Here is a 17,079-nt window from a genome sequence, read left to right as displayed (position 1 = left end):
CAAGGGGGGTATCAGCTGTTTCTGACTCGCTGCTTCCTGTTTGTCGTGACGTCAGAGCGGAATGGAGTCACATGGAAACCAGGAGCCGCCGTCTGGAAAACCTTATGGAATAACACACTTGGGCTAAAAATATTAATCTTTTTTTAAATCTTACTCACAACCTTCGCCGCCTCCTTGTCTGAACTCGTACGGCTGCACAGATGAAGGCTGGCCCTCCGGATCTGGGGCATAATATAAACTCTCAGCCGGCGGGACAGTATGGAGGAATGCTGGATGTTTACGGACTGTATCACGGACCGTGACGCTACACGATTAGTTTTTTATTGCTTCAGCTAACACACGGCTTCTTATTATCTTAAACATCTGGCTAACATTAGCTTGCATAAAACAAGTTATTGTTTTACGTTAGAAGCTAGCGAACTCTTCTACGGTTTCAACCGTTACAAACCGTTCATAACCAGCCGGTAACTTGGCTACAAACAGTGCCTTCAACTGCGATATTAGGACTCCGAGGACATGCCTGAAATCTGACGCTTTTTAAAGTTTTACTCAAGTTTTCATTGAAAATGAAGTCGCCTCTGGCTCCCGGGATACGGTTACTCACGTCCTTTTCTCGAGATGGTTGGTAAGTGTCCATTCCTTTTGTTCTCGACAATCCTAGTTAATGGCATCCTAATTACAGCCGTTGACCGTCTGGGTGTTATCTCTTTGCTGTGAATGATTGGCTTAACCTGGCCGACAAACATACATTCTGAGAATTTGATGGGGGGGACAGTTAACCCAGTGTTTACTTTATAATTAAGTACACCACAACATCCTGCTACTTGTTCCACACTCTCCACCACCGCTTGTTTTCGTCGTGGTAGCAGGAGCGTTTGGGTTCCGATGTGAAAAACAACAGCCACGCCAAACTAACTATACACAAAAGTGACATTTTAAAGCTTTCTCTCTCATCGATATGCATTTGACCTTTAATCGATACAGTCGACAAAATCAAGAATTCCAAGAATTTGAATAATCAAAGTGGTGCTTTATTGTAATAACACTTCAGTTTCAGTTATCCTTTCACATTCAGGACATTATACATTTATTTAGTTTGATGATTTCACAACAACCAAGACACTGATGGCCCAGCAGTTTAGTAATAAAGCTCACACCCAGCATGAAAAGAAAAGGTGGGAAGTACATTCACTCAAATACTGTATTTAAATACAATTTTGAGGTACTTGTACTTTACTTGAGTATTTCCATTTTCTGCTACTTTGTACTTCTACTCCACTACATTTATTTAATACCTTTTAGTTACTTCACAGATCTGGATGAATGATGTGAAATCTAATCAAGTGTTGAATCAGACTTTAGTTCCACCTGGAGTAAATCCACCAGCTACCCTGCAGTATACAAAGTCATTCAAACTAGCTGCACCTTCACCAGCTTTGAGAACACTTTCATGATCAATCATTATAAAACACATCATATATATTATTCTGAAATGGACCAATCTGCACAACGACTACTTTTACTGTCACTATTGTAACTATATGTTGATAATACTTTTACTTGAGTAACATTTAGAATACAGGACTTTTACTGAAACAGAGTATTCCTACACTCTGGTACTTCTACTTTTACTCAAGTACAAGATCTGAGTACTTCTCCCACCTCTGGAAAATAACAGATACATGTATATTGTAAAACAGGACAACACATCCCACATGTACTAGCTGTCTGTTTGCTGCACTTGATGTAGTGAGTGACTTGTTCATCTTAATGAAAAATGTGTCACATTGTTGTGCTATGTTTCTTGTATATGGGAAGAATAAAATAACAATGGAGAAGGTCAACATTGTGTAAATGAGTCATTACACTTGGATGTGCCATTAACACTGCTGTCTGCTGGATACACCTGTACAATCTTAAGCAAACAAATGAGATAATAATAGAATCGGAGGGGTGAACCCCTCTTTAATGGTCACACATGCAGAGCACACACAGTGACATGTGTTCTCTGCTTTTAACCCATCCCAGTGCCAGGAGTCTAGTACTAGGAGCAGTGGGCAGCTATTGTACAGCGCCCGGGGGGTGGGGGAGTGTCCGGTGCCTTGATCAAGGGCACCACGGCAGGGCAGGAGGTGAACTGGGACCTCTCCAAGTAGCAGTCCACACTCCATATTTAGGTCTGGTCGGGGACTTGAACCGGCGACCCTACGGCTCCCAGTCCAAGCCCCTACTGACTGAGCCTGGCAGCAGACACCAAAGATACTTTATTTTATATATGCAAAATATTACAACAGCCCTGCAATAAAGTTTCAGTTTTGGCACAGGCAGGGTTACTGCTCAGATCCTTCATGCAATTAAAAGTCCTTACATAAACATTCAACTAATATTAGGATGGTAATACGAATGCATTCTGTTTAAGTTACAATTGAATACATGGGTGAGCCCCTCCAAAGGGTCACACGATTACCTTGAGGGGTTGTCAGATGATTAAAGTGGTATGAAAGAAGGAGAAACATAAAGGAAGCATTCATCTTCCTGTATTCCTTATTTTCTCCAGTCTCTTTACCCCTCCTCTTTACCCCTCCTCTTTACCCCTCCTCTGAAACCCCCCAGAATGAACACAGTTGATACATGACATGCTGTACTGTGTTTCTGCTAAAGAAAGCATTAAACATAGAAATATCTCTTGTTTTTATGTTCATACAGTCATTTCTTTATATAAAACCACTTTGATAACAGCAAGAGCTCTGGTCGTTTTTCTAAATATTACAATTAAAGTCAGATGAAATATATTCTGTTGTAACAATGTACTTAAATTGCAGTTATACACCACATTACTTTAGACCTTTTGATGTGTTATCAGAAAGAATTGTCCTCAACATCCTCTTTTATCTCTCTTGCAGTTATCGCGGGTTTATTCTTTTCCTCACCTTCCTCTTCTACACGGCCCTACCATCTTTCACGGAAACCTATCAGCATTGTTAAGGTGACTAGGACAACTCAATTCTTTGTTATCTACTGTCAGGGACATGACACGTGTGGGTCAGGGGTCAAATGCTGCCAGAAATAGGCTCTCGAATTACACACATTGGACTCAGATCTTATCACATCTCATGTTGTATTGTACTGTATCTGGGAGGGCAATAATAACTGTGTCACTTAACCTTCTGCCTGTTATGTTTTTCTGTCTGATTCTCAGGGTGAGCTGCACAGAAATTGTTCCACAGTCATTCGGCCGGCAGACCTTAACATAACCAATAATGAGACGTGGTGTGACTGGGCGCCCTTTGGTAAGTCTTTTATTTGATTTCCACTGTAGTTCGCTCACTTCACTTATGAGTAGGCATTGCAGACTCTTAGTATATCAACAATCACTTAGTGCAGAAAGTCTCTGGTGCACTGGATACGTTGCCATAATCAGCTCAGCAAGGCCACTTATACCACACTGCTATTAACTGTCCTAAATGTTACTTCAAAAACTGAAAATAAAAATACAAGTCAATGCTTGTCGGTATTCGTTCACATTGCAATGCAACAATGAAACAGGAGCTTCTCCTAGCTGGGACAAAATGAAACTGTGTATGGGCGTGTCACTTTCCCAAATAATAACTTCAGAAATCCAGAGTCCTCACTGACACTAAGAAAGTGGATCACATCACTCCTGTTCTGAAGTCTTTACACTGGCTTCCTGTGTGTCAAAGAATAGATTATAAAATACTGCTGCTGGTTTATAAAGCTTTGAATGCTTTAGGCCCAAAATACATTTCTGACCTCCTGCTAAATTATGATCCAGATCTCTCAGGTCTTCAGGGACTGGTCAGCTTTCTGTCCCCAGAGTCAGAACTAAACATGGAGAAGCAGCGTTCAGTTATTATGCTCCAAATATCTGGAACAAACTCCCAGAAACCTGCAGGTCCGCTGCAACTCTGACTACTTTTAAATCCAGGCTGAAGACTTTTCTTTTTGTCGCTGCTTTTAATTGAACTATTCATATCTTAAACTGCACTGTAACTTTTATCCATGTAATTCGTCTTTTAATGTTTATTTTATTATCTTTTCTTTTTAATGACTGTTTTTAAATGCCATTTTCTTAATGTCTTTCATTTTTGTAAAGCACCTTGAATTGCCTTGTGTTGAAAGGTGCTATAATATATATACATAAACGTGCTTTGCCTTAAATGTATTTCCTGTTAATATAACACAGCCAAGTATTTCGATTTCTTCCCGTTTCGTTTTGCAGCTCCATAAACATGATATCGTTTATAATGTATGCACTCAGTATGACTTTTTGTATAGTGGCAAATGACCTTCTTCCGCGTAAACCTGACCTCTTGTTTGCATTATTGACAAAAATGATATATACAATATAAGAATGCCTTTAATCTATAATTTAATCGCACACAACGGAAGTGATTGTAGTGGTGCTGATGAAACATGCAGGACTATAAATGGTGGTATGGAGGAAGCTAATGGTTTCATCTGTCTCTCCCCTCTAGACCAGGACAACTACCAGACCCTGTTTGGGATCCTGGATAACTGCTTCCTGGTGGCCTATGCCATCGGCATGTTTTTCAGGTTTGTTGGGACTTTATTATTCTGCCTTTGTGTCTGAGTGTGGGTTTGTGTGCTCTACTGACTCATTTATTGTGTTCGCAGTGGGATATTTGGAGAGCGCCTGCCTCTGCGGTATTACCTGAGTTTTGGGATGATGATGAGTGGAATGTTCACATGTCTGTTTGGCCTCGGCTTCTACTTGAAAATCCACTCGATTTATTACTATGCGGTCATCCAGGTAAAGACACAACATCACAAATGTATGCGTTTTCTTTCACTCCCTGAGAACAAAACAAAACACTCCCCCAACAGAATGTCCACATGCACACAGCCTCTCCAGATTGCTGTGAAACCTACTGAATTTGTTTTACGTTTGTTTGAATGAATGGCTTTTACACAAACAGCTATATTGGCAACAACAAAAGTGTGTGTGTGTGTTGATACATAAAAAGGCAAATCCCACAGAGAAATAGCTTGCTAGATTTAATTGTGGTGCAGTAGTTGGAATAAAGAGGATAGCCGTCAAAGCGACTGAAGACCCCTATGATAGATGTTGCTCTGCAAGTCAGGGCGTCGGCCACAGCACTTTGTCGTTTCAGAAAACAACAAACTCACAAGTTATTTGATGATTCATTTCTACTCACAGTCGAGGTTTCACTGGTCTCCCTTAACTCCTTCCTTCCTTAATACGTCTCTGTGTGGATGCTTACTCAGAGCAAACTAATGCATAATCAGAAGAGTTGTTGTTTCACTTCAGTCTTTTCTTCAAAAGTCCCTTTGACCCCACCGGCAGCCTGCACAGTCAGGTTTGAGTCCTGTTAGAGTATTTTGACAAGTGGAGAGCCAGGTTTGTGTCTTGAAAATGTCATAAAAATGGCCATCAGAATCACCCAAAGTGATATCTGCAAAAAGCTTGTTTGTTTTATCAACAGTCGTAAACCTCATGATATGTATTTACACTCACTCTTTCACTCACTATTTCCTTTTGACCAGCCTTAACTTTGGAAAAGCTGGTAAGACTGTATTAGTCTGATCCAACACTGCATGTGCTGTTCAATACACAACTCACCTTCTCTTGCTTATGCATTCAATGCTGTTCTATGTCAGCTGACACCCTCACATGACCCCTGGAGTCAAATTCCTCAAGTAAATTAAACAACCTCTGGGGAATTATAGTTAGAAATATTCCTCACCCCGTAAACAATTAAACCTCATTAGAACGTTAATGAGTATTAACTCCTATTTGACACAAAGGAGGCGTGTGGCGCAGTGGGTTAGTGCGTTGGTGATCGGATCAGGGGGATCAGGGGGATCATGGGGTCACAGGTTCAAACCCCACTGCAGTCAGCATGTTGTTGTGTCCCTGAGACTCTTCACCCCAAGTTGCTCCTGTGGGGATTGCCCACAGTATTGAGTATGTTAGTCACTTTGGATAAAAGCGTCTAACAAGTGACATGTAATGTAAAAAATGTAACAAGAGAGGTTCCCCCACCACAGGTGTGATCAGTGTGAGCTCTGTGAGTTCTGACCTTTAGGGATCTCATGGTTGCTTAGTCAAGCTTTCCTCAAGCTTCACATGACTCTCAGCGACTCATATGTCTGCAGGAGTGTGTTTGGGCTTATATAGGTTTGGCGTGGGAATGTTAAGAGTCGCTGCTCGCTTGCCTTCTCATTCTCATCTTTTATGCTTTTTTTATTGAGATCATGTAGGCTTGTTCCCGTGTTAGGAGGCTTTGATGCAGCCAGTGAACTCTGGTTGCTTCTCTCTGCAGGTCTTCAACGGCATCATGCAGACCACCGGCTGGCCTGCAGTCGTGGCGTGCGTCGGCAACTGGTTTGGAAAGGGGAAGTGAGTACTGCACGGCGACAAAGTCCTGCTGACTATGCTGGGCTGTATTTGTAGTATTTGGCTAATCACACATGCACATTAGTCACGTTTCTGACAGCCCAGTGAGACCTGGGTTTGAGTTATCTCAGACCACAAGCATCACATCCATATCATATATATAACCAGCCCCTCAAATTCACACCACTGTTCAAAAGTTACAAACCCCCTGCCACAAAAGGTTGGTTGGGCGCAGTCAGAATACAATGTGAAGGGCAGAAAGAGACAAAGTTAGCGCTGAGCAACAGTTCATTCAAAAATAAAAGAGATCAACAGATATGGGTTCAAACAACTATAAGCTAATCATCAAAACATGTGCATATTAAAATAGGAACAGGTTCCTGTTTCAGTGTCAAGTGCACAATATCCTTCTTCTTTTATCAAATTGTAATAAAACCATTTCAGTTTTTAAAAAAAACAACGTCAATCAGAACATCCGAAACAGCTGATTAAAGAAGATTTAAACTGAAGTTTATGTGGAAACTGATTATGTGTACGTGCATAAAAGAAGCCAGGCCACCTGGAGGAATCCGATTAAGCCGTATATCATTTAACCTGCACTGTAATGAACTGAAGAATCTGGTTTGTTTATATTCTTAAAGGTTATTTTTTGTTAACACTAGAATCGCCAACGGGTGAAATTGACCAGCTATTGATTTTCAAGGTACAATGTTCTTTTATTTATCATGTGAGTTTTCAGTGAGTTTTGATCGCACAGGGATGAAACTTACACCAATAGAATCTGTGGACTCTCAGCTTTTCATATGATATAGTTTGTGCAGATAGCATGAAGTATAAAATATCGCTACCAGTGCTGAGTTAAACGCTTGGTGTTAGACTCGTGTTTTGTTTAGGTACAAATCTCTCTATCTCTCTCTCTATCCCTCTATCTATAAGGAACCACAGTAGACAAAAGGCGTTGCTATAGCAACACGTCATGTTTACGCTGCATTTTCTATGAGGTAAATATTACTCGCTGGCGGATATGGGTATAAATGGCAATTTCTTTGGCAATTTTTTCAATCTGACTTCATATTGACAATTTTTTAACAACAGAGGGTGCTACATAACACACTTTCAGGAAAAGTCACGGACTGGGAGACTTTAATATTTTATTGAAAAAAAGTTACATACAATCAAAAAACAGCTGCGGGTAAAATTGACCCGTTGGCGATTCTAGTGTTAATCATTTTACAACACAGCGTTGCACAATGAAATTGTAGCTCCTTCTCGACATGCAGAACAAGATTTATATTGATCTGAATCTGACACTAGGAAAGAAAAATAATGTTTCCTAAAGTACTTCTACTGAATCAATGTATTAAATATGGCGAATTACTTAAAGGATTAAAGGAACTGCTTAAGATTTGCATCCCCCAACATGTTGCACTAAAATAAAACATTTGTTAAAGAGATTTTATAAGGCCTAGAGAACTCATGGCCTCTGTCTTTGTGATTTGCCCCTCAGACGTGGCTTCATCATGGGCGTGTGGAACTCCCACACCTCGGTGGGAAACATCCTGGGCTCGCTCATCGCAGGAGCCTTCGTGTCCTCGGCCTGGGGAATGTCCTTCATCGTCCCGGGACTCATCATCGCCTCCACTGGGGTCCTGTGCTTCTTCTTCCTGGTTGAGAGTACGTTTATTTTTCATTGGTTAAACCTACACACACACACACACACACACACACACACACACACACACAACACACACACAACACACACACACACACCACACACACACACACACACACACACACACACACAGCGCGCACACACACACACACACACACGCACACACACACACACACACACACACACACACACACACACACACACACACACACACACACACACACACCACACACACCACACACACACACACCACACCAAGCTCCACAGAGGCATTAGACACACACCTGCCTGATTATTTATGTGGTGGAGTTTTTCTGAGCTCCGCCTGTGCTAATGTCAGACGAACCTGCCCAGTCAGTATTACACTTGACCTCATGTTTGTAATACAAACAGTTTTTTGCAGCTATAACTTTAAAGGTTAATGTTTAACAGCGCTACAGCACCATCACCACATTTACAGTGTTATGTTTTATCACTTTATCAAATGATACTCTCATTTCACCACACTTGTGTTCGTTCTGCACTCTGTGATGTTGAAACACTGCATGGAGCTTCCAGCGTGGCCTTGCAGTGCATTTGCCACACACATTGTTCTAATTGCATTTCTGTATTTTCATATCTTTAAAACTGTCTCCTATTTTCATGTGAAACGTTTCAGTTGACACCCCGTTTGTGAAAGAGATAACACTATGAAAGGGAGAATGATGTGTGCTAGCCTCCCCCATACGCTTCCCATCGGGACTGTGTGTGTGTGTGTGGCCTAGCATTACTATCCTTGTGGGGACCTACATATGTTTACACAGACACGAGTGGGGACTCGCCTACCTTATGGGGACATAATGGAGGTCCCCATGAGGGGAATCATTCATTTTAGGGTGAAGACTTGGTTAGGGTTAGGGTTAGGGTTAGGCATGTGTTGGTTATGGTTAAGGTTAGGATAAGTCTCCAGGAAATGCATGTAAGTCAATGTAATGTCCCCTGAAGTGATGTATACATGGTGGGTGTGTGTGTGTGTGTTTGTGTTTGTAAAGTTATATAAACTGGGTTCAACTGTGTTCAGTTATCTTGCTTTGCAACGCTGGAGTAGGTAATTTTGGAGAAACCAGCTCGAGTGCGCTAGAATTTGAAAATACACAACCGGAAAAAATCTGCCACTTCCTTACAGAGCCCCTCCTCCAACACACACGAACGCGCACATGATCAATGAGGGCACGAGATAAGTTTGTGCACAGATGGAAGGCTGACAGGCAGGTCGGCCATCCAGTTACTTTAGCCGGGCCGGCTCAGATGATTGGTCGTGCTTTTTACAGCACCACGGCTTCCACAGATGACCTTTTTTTATGGATTTGTTGTCAAAGCATTTAATATATTCATTGCTATCGGGATGTTAAGAGCATTCCATGGAATATAACAAAAAGTGTATCTCGAGCCGGTTTCTCCAACTTACCTACCCCACCTTTAATAAACCATCAAAGATAACTTTATTTTAACTCACTTTGGATTATCACAACATAAAGCATAACGGTTAATTGAGTATCAAAATTGTCGACAGGAAACTTTTGGTAAATAGACTGAGCGATCAGTTGGTTTATACCTCTCCTACCATAACATATGGACTATTAATTTCCTCCTTCGGTAAAGTGTGAGTCATGTTTACTGTGGCTCAGCTCAAAGACTGGGAGCTGGAAGATTAGACACGGTGTATCCTGTTTTTCATATATCTTGTCAAACCTGAATGCTGCTTCTAATTGAATCTTTTCCTGTCTCTGTTAATCAGAACCTGAAGACGTAAACTGCACTACTCCTCATCGCCATGTGAGCTACAACACAAACACTGATCTTCCATATTGTTCTGACAATGCTCGATCTCATGCATGTGTGTTTGTGTTGTCAGAGGGAACAGCAGAGCAGTGAGACGGAGCCTCTCCTGCAGAACTCGTCTAATATCGACAGAACTGCCAATGGTGCCATCAACGTGGAGCCTTCAGAGGTCACAGTGGAGCCTTCAGAGGTCACAGTGGAGCCCACCGAGGCCATTAGCTTCCGTGAAGCTCTCAGCATACCTGTGAGTGAGGGCGGCTGTTATCATTAGCCACTTTCCCACCAAGTACTTTGCCGTACTTAGTGCCGGCACTTAGTACCTCCATGGAACTAATAGCAGATCGCGTTCACACCGGAATAAGTCCCGAGGGAAGATTACGCAAATTAAGCCGCGGACGTCACTTCTTCTTCTTCTGCTTTGGGTTTACTGGCAGGCCGCCAACAACTTCACGGCGTATACTGCCACCCGAAGTCTCCGGAGTTGGGGACTGGCTTCAGTAGAAGCTGCTGGGACTCCCTGCTGGGATTTCCCTTTCCACTAGTTTTGTTTTTACTAAGGACGAGAGCTTGAAACTAAATATTAATAAAACGCTGCCGTTTGAATCGATAGCGTTTAACAGACGGGCGCTATTTGGGGCGTTACGTTACAAAATACTACGCAGACAGCGTTAGCTGGGAGATCGATCACTTTGCTAAACTACGCGGTAGCCTACTATTAAATCCACGTAAACTACACATCACAGCAATGAGGCCAGATCAATGAAACCAGGATACATCCTTTACCGTAAAAACTGGATCCAAACACAGCTGCCTGTGTGCGCTTGATCAATACTTTCTGATGTTATATGATATGCTACATATTAGCTAGGCTACATGGCCCTAACGCGTAAAGTTATACAAGCATTTGTACCAGTGCTTTTCACAAGTAGGCTCTTGCAGGCCAGAGTATAGGAGTGATTCAACAACAACACAAAGACATATGAGAAGTGATCAGGACGAACAGAAAGAGGAAAAGGAAAAGAGAGTTCACTGAAGAGACCAGGAGGGTCAGAGCAGGAGGAAGAGGAGGAGATGAAGAGACCAGGAGGGTCAGAGCAGGAGGAAGAGGAGGAGATGAAGAGACCAGGAGGTCTCTTCATCTCATTAGTGAAGAAGAAGAAATGTATGTGTGGAATAAAGATGAAGTGTCAGAAAGAGGGACAGAGGCAGGGATCAGGAGGCAGATGAAACTCCAGCTGGACCACATGGTATGTTCTTATTCTCCTTACATATTCCATTACAGCAGCACAATCTAGCAGCTCTTAGTATTGAGAAATATTGATTGAAATGTGTTGCTGCACAGGTCACCTGTAGCTCTCTGAAGAGATGGGTGATGTCATTTGTGTACTTCATTATAAGTTGAAATGTTGAGCTTGTCAATCTTAATCTGAAAATACAAAAACTGAAATATAGGTAAGAGAAGAAACGGACACTTTTATGATGTAATTCCCTCAATGCAGATCACACATGGACTGATACATTATTTTAATAGGAGGGTAAATGATTGGCGTGACGGGGTTGAAACAAACTGAGGGACAATATTGCAATTTCATAGATAATTCAAGTATTTTTTCAGAATTTATTTTTGATCAGTTAAAGTTGACAAGCATGTGATTATATTAGCAGCAACATTTTGGGATAATTGGCCATTTTGATTGGTTTGATATTAAATTAATATGTAATAATGCTTAGTGAGGACATGCAAATATGTCTGTCTAATACTAAGAAAACCAATTTTTTTAAAAACAAAATATATATTTAGTTTGACATTGTAATGCAAAAAAACCTGTTCCATTAATTCATTGCTTTAAAATACATTTTGTAGTTTCCTTTCATTTAAAATGGTTGAGGTAAGCTTGGGGGACTCAAAGGGCACCCGATTGTTTGTCTGAACACCTTGTTTCTCTTGTGCATTAAGAACACTTGTGTTAGGGCATGAATTAACAATACATAGGTTATATACAGTATAAAATACCACGTACTGTCCGCCCTCCCATGCCACCCTGGCATGACCTCTTGCCCCCCCTTTGCCCCCCCATGTAAAATGTTCTAGAACCGCCACTGCTCCCCAGGAAAGTACCACCTCTCTAGCAGGGACTGAAAAGGGGGGAAAAGTTCTCTTTTTGGTGTGAACGCAAAATCCCAGGAACTATCGGAACTAAATGGGAAAAGTACTCTGGTGTGAAAGCGCCTAATCACTGTGAAACTTCTGATATTCAAATACTCTGAATTACTGACAAAGTGTTGCAGTTAAAACAGATATAATCTAAATATATTGTATACCCAGAACTTGTATCAAAGAAATACAAGAATTGTGTGTAGAATTTTTAAATCCTTTGCTTTGGTATCATCTAGTGGCGATTTGAGGAATAACACTTGGCATTTGGACACTTTTTTAAAGCAGAACTAAGACAATGAGAACAACCTAAAAGATGGAATAATCGCATACAAAATAAACACGTAGTAGTTTTTTATCACTGATTGAAACAAGATTTACAATATTCAAGTTTATTAAGTGCTTCAAGTTTAATTCAGCTTGTTTATATACTAGACTGACTAGTTTCCCCTTCCTTGTTAGTGAACATTACAGCTATAATAATGACATTTTCAGGATTGATTCTAGATAATGGTTTGCGCTTGCTATAGTGAGAAGAACCTTTAATTTACTAAAGGGGGCGATAAGACATTATTATATTCCTTTATCCTGAGAGAAATTGCTGTGCAGCAGTTATGGAACAAAAGTGCAAATATTCAATTATAACGTATCTAGAGAGGCAGAGAGATTGTGAGTCATAGCAGTGTGATAATAAAGACATTTTGGGATAATAAAAGGGTTTTTTTCTCACACAGGGAGTAGTGGAGTTCTCTCTCTGCCTGCTGTTCGCTAAGCTGGTCAGCTACACCTTCCTGTACTGGCTGCCTCTCTACATCTCAAATGTTGGTATGTATTAGCACACTGTCTTTATTTAATGTTGTTCTAATTCGAGATACTATCATCCATGTCATATGGTTTAACCTACATCATTTAATCATTTTTAATGTGAGATTTCTTTTTTTCATCTTCAGCACATTTTGACGCAAAAGAGGCCGGCGACATGTCAACGCTGTTCGATGTTGGAGGAATCGTTGGTAAGCTTTGAGTCTCAACAGGTTGATCATGTGACTTTATCCAACGTGTTTATGAGCGAAGAAATAGACAGGAACAATTAAGAAGATTTAAATTATTTGTTTGCTTCCACAATCTTCAGCTTAGACCTTGTCATTGCAAGGAAAACATCCGGTCTGCTAATCAATATCTCTAAAATCATGAATAGATCAAAGCAGAAGCTCTGATCATATTGTTTCTGTTATCTCTAATGAACCTAATGTCTATCTATCTGCTTCAAGTTTAAAATGTTTTGTTATTTTGAAATGGAGTTCCTTCCTAATATCATGTTTGACTAAGAACATAGCAAAGTGACATTTTAGATACACATGACCTGACCTGTGTGTGTGTGTGTGTGTGTGTGTGTGTGTGTGTGTGTGTGTGTGTGTGTGTGTGTGTGTGTGTGTGTGTGTGTGTGTGCTTGCAGGCGGCATCGCGGCAGGCCTGGTGTCAGATTACACGGGTGGGAGAGCGACGACCTGCTGCTTCATGTTGATCGCTGCAGCCCCAATGGTGAGTATTATCTAATAAATCTCATTATTTTACAACTGCACAGTTTGATGACACATTTGCAAGGTCACTTTTTCAACCAGTGGCTCTGTGGACCGATCAAAGTCAGTAATCCCCTGCCACAAAAGCTGACAAATCACAGTTTAAACCTCGTCAATGTGAGTGGACTGCAGACGGCCCAAAGAAAAACAGACAATTAGAGCCCAATTGCACCATTGTGTTTTAATAATGATTACGCCAATAGCCGCCGATTCCAAATGTTTTAATGATTGCAAAGAAGCTGAAATATGAGACTGTGCCTTTATTTGTGTTATTGTGTGTTATTTGCAATATTCATGCTGATGTTTTTTCTCTTCATGTTTCAGCTTTTCCTCTATAATTACATCGGGCAAAGCAGCATTGGTGCTACAGTCGGTAAGAGCACTTTAAATAATTATAGTTTGGTCTCTCTGTAAGGTTTTATTTTTTCCCGCAATAATTAACCAATTCAAAAAGAAAATGTATGAGATTTTACCAAAAATGCTTTCTAAGATGAATGCTTTCCTCTGAACTAAAAGCAGGCTTGTTTTGTTTAAAAAGCACAAAATGAGTTGACTTTGAAACTGAATTTATTCATCTACAATGTCGAAAACACATAGATTTTTTTATTGAAAGGAAGTGGTTTTAGAAACAGTTTTTTCTCCATGTGAAGGTATGCTGCTGCTGTGTGGAGGCCTGGTGAACGGGCCGTACGCTCTCATCACTACGGCTGTGTCTGCTGACCTGGTAAGACCTGATGCAGAATCACAATCTAGGTAGTAGGTTTACACATACGAGGAATTTACTTTGGTATATGTGCATACAAAGACACAGAAAGAAGAATATGTAGCAAAACATGTACAATAAAAACAGACTATTTCAAAAAACGTTTAAAGCTATTTTAAATGACACAAATTTGTACAAATGACAAATACTGTATATCAAATCTTTAAATTTAAATCTGATAGTGGGAATCCCCTAGTCTTTGCCTTATTAGACATTCAAACCATACTCGCTACTTAAAGTCTTTACAGTGGTGGAATGTAACTAAGCACTTTTAATCAGGCACTTCTTCAGGTTTCATTTTGAAGTATTTCCATTTGATGCGTTTTGGTATATTGTGATTGTGATGCTTTTCTATTTTGTTCCTTTGTGTAACTAGGGAACACATGAGAGTCTGAGAGGAAACTCCAGAGCGTTGTCAACAGTAACGGCCATCATTGACGGGACTGGATCAGTAGGTACGTACGGAGGCTTCGGATCCGATCAAGCTGTATTATTCCTGCTGACGAACAAACAGCCTGAACCAAAAACAAAACCTCTTGTATTATTCTATATTACTGAACCCATTTTAGCACTTTATAACATTATATAAAAAACTAGGTTTCTAAAAAGTCTAAAAGTATGAAACTTCTTCATGTTAAAAGAGTCAGGCGTCCGTCTATTAATGTGTGTGTGTGTTCTCCAGGCGCTGCGGTGGGTCCTCTGTTAGCAGGTCTGATCTCTCCCACCGGCTGGAACAACGTCTTCTACATGCTCATCTCTGCAGACCTCCTCGCCTGCCTGGTCAGAAACACTCCTTCATTCCCTGAACTCTTTAAGATCTTTTTGTCATTACTGCTTATAAAAGTCCAGTAGCAACACCCGGACTGACCCATTGTTTGTTTTCAGTTTTTGACCAGGCTTGTTTACAAAGAAGCTCAGGGTTGGTGTCGACGAAGCCCATGAGCCAGAGGGTAAGTACTGATAGCATTTTACTTAAACATATTATATTGGCTTTTTTTAAACGAACAAAACAAAATAGTCAGGAGGCGTTAAACTTAGCTTGAAGACTGGAAGCAGCCAGGCTCTGTCCAAATGGAATAAATCTGTCTACCAGCACGTTACTTAAACCTACTAACATATTATATCTTGGTTGTTGTAGGATAGTATTCAATAGAAAAGCAGAAATGTGAAAGCTATAATTTGTTTGTTTTTTCGTTAGTATGTGCTCATCGATTGTAATGTGATTAATTTGAGCTCTTTAGATATGCTAGTATTTAGATTCGTATAACTGTGAAAAAAAAGCCAGACCCTTATCTCCTGTTTTCAGTCTTTGAGCTAAGCTAATAAACTGTTTCACATCTTTCCTCAGGTGTCATACTTCAGGTTCAAAGCAATCTGAAACATGATCAATCCCGCCAACAAAGAAATCAGGGACAATGCAGAAACTGACCTCAGGATACTTTGGGACAAACCTTTTCCGTTTAAGCAGAATGGAAACCACCAGCAGAAGATTCACGGCACTAAACAAACAATTGAAGCCTTCTTATTTTGAAGCAGAGAACAAAATGTCTTTATGGAGACAAAGCTTTTTTATGACTAATCAACTCTTTTTTGCTTGTTTGTTTTAATAATCTTTTATCATTAAACTGTGCATTTTTTGTACATTTCTGTCTTTGAAGTTTTTACATCGATCCCCATTTCACATTATATAGTATTTTGTCATTAAAGGGAGAACTTTTGGTCCCGAGGAACATTTCTATACGTAAAACCAAGTCCAGGGTGACAAAGAAAACAACAATCACATCAACATATAAGTAATGTTATTTATTCACTGTCTGAAAAGGAGCTTTGGATTGTCTAGAAATGTTTTACATCCAAAGTGTAACTTCACTAAACTCTGACCTTTGAATACAGACAGACTTCAGGAGGTGCTTTCAGGTAGAAACAATTAGATTGACCAATTAAAAAGAAAAGCCAAACCCTGATTCTTTCCTCATTTTAATTACAGAAAACAAAAGTTAATATCGGTCCAGGGGATAAAAGTTAAAAAGGCTCAGAGCACAGTTCAAACCTTCAGCAAAGAAAACTCTACTTTAGTTAAAAATGTACCTGCTGTTACGAAAGAGCCATAGACACGGGACGGACTGCCACAGGGTTGCTCTTGGTTTCCTTGTGGGATTTAATAACAAAATAACTAAAGCTAACCTGCTTCCTCGGTGAAAAGCAAGGCGAAAAATACAAATATTTTGATTTATCACATGTGAAATAGGAACAACAATCAATCACATGTGAAATAACTAAAGCAGTTCTGACTTTATTCTGGTTTAGTACAGCTGGTCTTACTTTTTTTGAAGTTTTCACCAAGATAATCACTTAGCTCTGGGAACGAAATGTGCTAAAAAGTGGTCCGGCAGGGAACATAAAATGTACTTATTGTAAGTCGCTTTGGACAAAAGCGTCAGCTAAATGCAATGTAATGTAATGTAATAAAATGAGCAGATGATCATGTTGTTGTAAACAAACATCAATGAGTCTTTTTGGAGTGCAAAGAATCATTAATAATGAACAGAACTGCTTTTGATGGATCTTGTGGAAATATAATTGACCCACATTCATAAAAAAACAATTCCTAGACAGGAAGGTAAACTGACTGTCTCTGTTGTCACACATGACAGAAATTATGGCTAAAACAGCAATAATTAGACCCAA

The 17,079-nt window shown here is 40.2% G+C and overlaps 1 protein-coding gene across 1 annotated transcript; it reads left to right on the top strand.

Annotated features, from left to right (window-relative positions):
* The first annotated feature begins 31 nt into the window (after nucleotides 1–31).
* slc37a2 (solute carrier family 37 member 2) lies at nucleotides 32–16,034 on the top strand. Its single transcript, XM_034220470.1, is given in 19 exon segments — nucleotides 32–625; nucleotides 2,904–2,949; nucleotides 2,951–2,986; nucleotides 3,200–3,290; nucleotides 4,497–4,575; nucleotides 4,657–4,792; nucleotides 6,327–6,403; nucleotides 7,908–8,074; nucleotides 9,850–9,887; nucleotides 9,967–10,137; nucleotides 12,783–12,873; nucleotides 12,999–13,061; nucleotides 13,505–13,590; nucleotides 13,953–14,001; nucleotides 14,279–14,352; nucleotides 14,768–14,846; nucleotides 15,074–15,171; nucleotides 15,277–15,341; nucleotides 15,740–16,034. Coding segments are annotated over 18 exon segments (1,497 nt in total). The 5' UTR covers nucleotides 32–566; the 3' UTR covers nucleotides 15,334–15,341; nucleotides 15,740–16,034.
* Nucleotides 16,035–17,079: the final 1,045 nt, after the last annotated feature.

Source organism: Gymnodraco acuticeps, unplaced genomic scaffold, assembly GCF_902827175.1.
Source record: "Gymnodraco acuticeps unplaced genomic scaffold, fGymAcu1.1, whole genome shotgun sequence".
Classification (NCBI taxonomy): domain Eukaryota; kingdom Metazoa; phylum Chordata; class Actinopteri; order Perciformes; family Bathydraconidae; genus Gymnodraco; species Gymnodraco acuticeps.
The sequence above is the reverse complement of the archived record's forward strand: the minus strand, read 5'-3'. Positions and strand labels throughout refer to the sequence as shown.